Raw genomic sequence first — 4,023 nt, forward strand, 5'->3', positions numbered from 1 at the left:
ATTTTGACAAATGAGTTGAATAACATTCTGCTGTAATCAATGCAACATAATTTGTCCCTATTTTTCCCAAGCATTAACAGCTATGTTACTAGAGGGTTTTTAATGAAGTCAAGCCGTGATGACAGACTCTTAAATGGGCTTTATCTGCCGAACAGCTTAATGTATTTTAGTTTATGTATTGCTAGTACTCTGTAAAATAACATTAAACATAACTTGCTACTAATGAGTCACTGAAAAATGACATCTTTTTGGCCAGAAATCAGTTCATAACAAAATATTCAGTAAGCCTGACCTATTCTTCATGGGTTCACAGCTTCTAATATCTCTCCTGTTGTCTGCATTAAGATAATACTACTTAGGGAAGAACCCAGACACTGTCATGCCTCAGAAATCAGCTGAAGTAGTACTAATGGGAAACAGCTTAGAGAAGTTTTACATAGCTGTTGTACCTGTCTGCACCCCAAAGGGCTGCTCCTCCTGGGAGAAGAGCACATGCACATGCACATAAACAGCTAGTAGGGAAGAAGGGGCTGGCATTGTCCGTCTCATACACCTCCTACAAGTTACGAGTTTTCTACTCTGCACACACCAGTACTTCTAGATAGAAGTGACTTTGCTGACACTGAGCCGCAAATTTGTGAAGTCCATGCAGACAGCAGTCTTCAGATCAGGGGATCAACTCTCTTAGGAGATTCTCCCTGTTCAGATAAATCATTCTATTACCACAAGCTTTTTTCCTTTTTTTGCACGTCCTTAACCACTAAGTGATTCTTGGTAAATTATTTGTTTACTGTGGACAGCTTTTGGAAATCTTCTGTGTCTTTGAGCTTTGAGCCTCTAGCAGTCTTTCTTTGGAGAGGCTACATAAATTCCTAGTGCTAAGATATCTAGGATAGTCACCATGACCAAGCATGCAGCTAATATATATGTATAATATAAATATGTAATATTGCATGCTCATACTGGCCACCAAATTCACTACAGGAGATAGAGGTGCTTGCTCGGGGTCATTCATGTTTCCAGATGGAATAAGTCAAGTTCACCTCAGCAATGGTGCAGGTGCTGAGTGAATTGTATGGAACTGGGTTTACTGAATAACACCTCATTCTTTAGCTGACTTTGTCGCCTTGTGGAGCCAGCACATGTAAGTTAATATGTTGGCGTTCATGCCCTTCTGGGCAGCAACAGAAATGTTTGCTAAGTTCCAGGGCGTCAAAAACGTGAATTGTCTTGGTGGCAGTAAAGGACTGATGGTACTGGTATCATGGAGGCACTCATTTGAGGAACATACAGCTGGCACAAGCACAAGAGCCTCTTTTGTGTACAGGATGCCTACTTTTATGGTGAGGAATAATGGATCTAGGTCCAATCTCAGAGAAGCAGTTAAGAAAAAAAAAAAATATGAACTAGACAAATCTGCTCTGAAAACCATTAGAAGCTAGTACACATAGGACCATGGCATTCATGGTAGAACCACACTGAAAAGAAATCTGTAATCAGGCATAAAGTCTTTACAGAACCTGGCAAAGATTTCGTCTGCCGTTTGTGTTCTGTGTAGATCACATACAATGGTACAAGCCTACCTTACTTTGTTACAGTCTTGTATTTCAGTTAGCATTAATTAACTATGAGCCAACAAACAAAATTCTTGAATCGCCATCCTTTTAAAACACATTTGCTAGATGACTCTGTGCTTTCGTTTGCAGGAGGAAACCGAGTGTCCTTCGTCTCTCTCTGTTATCAAAGAAAGGACAGCAGGTGAAACTCTAGAGGATGATTTCTTCCCACCTGATGATCTGTCTTCTGATGAAGAATATTACATCGAAGAAAGCAAAGCAACCCAGTTCAAGAAATCAGGCATGAGGCGCATAGATGACATCAAAAAGGCATTTTCAAGGGAAAATATCCAAAAGACAAGACAAAATTTTGGCAAGAAGGTAAATAGGCTTCGAACAAGAATAGTGACCCCTGAGAGGAGAGAGAGGATCAGGCAGTCAGGAGAGAGACTGAAACAATCTGGGATAAGGATCAAGAAAACCATTTCACAAGCTGCCCCAACAAAGGAGACATTCAAGATCCATAAAAAAAATAAAGAACGAACGGGAGCCGAAGGTCAGGAGGGGATCCAGGAAGCCGATGTGCACATCGCCTCTGAGCTCGCAGCAGCAGAGCCCTTCACTGAAGAAATCTCTTACACAGAAGTGATCACTAAGGTAAAGAAAGACAAGAATAGTGCAACAAAAGGTGCTTCCCAGTCAACTGAAAAAGGAGCGACAATCCCAGAAGTCATTCTTAAGCAGGAAGGAAAAGAAGGAGGAGGAGGTGATGATGTCCCTTTGCTAGACTTAAAGCAATCGGCATAAGGGATCAATTAGTAAAAACACACCAAACTGTCCTTACTGGACAAGAGACAACGCAGTATGTATTCACTCAGCTTTAGAAAAATGTGTGAGTTTGTGTTATATCACAAAACATGTGTTGGTGGTGCTCTACCATTTACACGGGTGTCTGTAGTGTTGTCTTCCCGACAGAAGCCAAGCCCTGCAAACTGAATGGAGGGGCTCCCCCTCTGTCGTGCAGTGTGCCGATAGCCGTCAGTGGCCCAAAGGGAACTCGCATGTCAAAGGCAGGTGGAGATCTGCTCTATTTTCAAGGTTGATTTAGTAGTCACTTTACAGTCTAATCACTCTCTTCTTAGTTTTATGTACCACAGTATAAAGATTATTTCCATTATCTTATACCAAGTCCTCTAATTAGAAAGCAATAACAAAGCTATTACTTCATATTAGCAAAAGGAAGAACTATGGAAAATGTCCTTTTAGCTATACAAATCTTTTCTTTTAAGGGCCCCCACGGAAACAGCAGGAGGAGGAAATTCCCGCTTTATCCAGGGTATGACAAAATGTGGCAGGAATGACAGGGTTTTGAGTAAATTGTGTTTCTTCTCAGTGGAAAAGAGAAGCTCTTGAAACGACTAGAGATTATTTCCAGAGTTCTGGAAGAGCAAGGTTTGATGTACGTAAGCAATGCATTTTCTGCACTTCTGGAGTAAGAATAAGAAAGCAGAGGACACATTAAATATGGAATAGCAGGAGGAAAAGAGAATGAGGTATCGTATTCATATTTTGGAAAGATGCAATTGTGAGAAAGGCAAGGGTATGAAGCAGTAAAAGAGGAAGAAGATTAATGCATGGGTTCTGGATAAAGAAGAGAAAAAAATAATATTGTAACTGAAGTTAACTCGAGATCTTTTAAAGAATTGTTACTCTATCCAGAGGATCATAGGGCTCATGGGCATAACTGACCAGACACGGGAATTGTTTTGGTTTTCCATTCTCTGTGCTTTTTCTGAGCTTCGCTGCAATTAAAATCTATTCTACAAATCCGCTGAAGGACAGGGCCAATCCATAACCCAATTCTTTGTTCCCCATCATCATCATTATCGACCAGCCACAGCCTCAGGGATTATGAGACAGACACCCTTTGGAGGATGGAATGCTGTTTATTTGCAACACCCAGGACATCAGATATGTTTGTAAACATGACCGCTACGCTGACATGGGGTGCAGGACTGTATTGCTCTCTTCATTCTTAAACAGGTTTGCCTTCAAAGCACTTATCTAAAGCAATGTTAGTCATTACCCCCTGTGTGGAACTTGTACAATATTGCCAAAAGCTGTATGATTGTATTTAATATCTCAGATTCATTTTAACACCAGAGCATAACTTGGTTATCTATATACATTGTTCGAGGACTCCCAGCTAATTGTTAATCTATAATTTAAATATAATTAGTTTGATTTCAAATATTCTGCCTGCGAGTTCTTTCATTTAGTCTGGTGTACATCACGTTTGAAGTGAAACAGCTTCAGCAATAGAAGCTAGGGGACACTGATTAGGAAAGGTCAATGTTATACTATGTCAGTGACATTTCAAATCAAATTAACGTTGTCAGATTGGAAGCAGCAACTCCACTGAATGGAAGGGCAGGATAGGGCAAGAGAGGGGAAGAGAGACAGGGGG

General features: G+C 40.6%; 1 protein-coding gene across 1 annotated transcript in view; it reads left to right on the forward strand.

Annotated features, from left to right (window-relative positions):
* The window catches only part of LOC104168122 (muscle-related coiled-coil protein-like), a 5,027-nt gene extending 2,664 nt beyond the window's left edge, over nucleotides 1–2,363 (forward strand). The window contains exons 2-3 of the mRNA XM_009708589.1: nucleotides 1,183–1,253; nucleotides 1,707–2,363. Coding sequence (XP_009706891.1) covers nucleotides 1,183–1,253; nucleotides 1,707–2,363 — 728 coding nt within the window. The remainder of the gene's footprint in view (nucleotides 1–1,182; nucleotides 1,254–1,706) is intronic.
* Nucleotides 2,364–4,023: the final 1,660 nt, after the last annotated feature.

The sequence above is a fragment of the Cariama cristata genome, unplaced genomic scaffold (assembly GCF_000690535.1).
Source record: "Cariama cristata isolate BGI_N322 unplaced genomic scaffold, ASM69053v1 scaffold37739, whole genome shotgun sequence".
Lineage (NCBI taxonomy): Eukaryota > Metazoa > Chordata > Aves > Cariamiformes > Cariamidae > Cariama > Cariama cristata.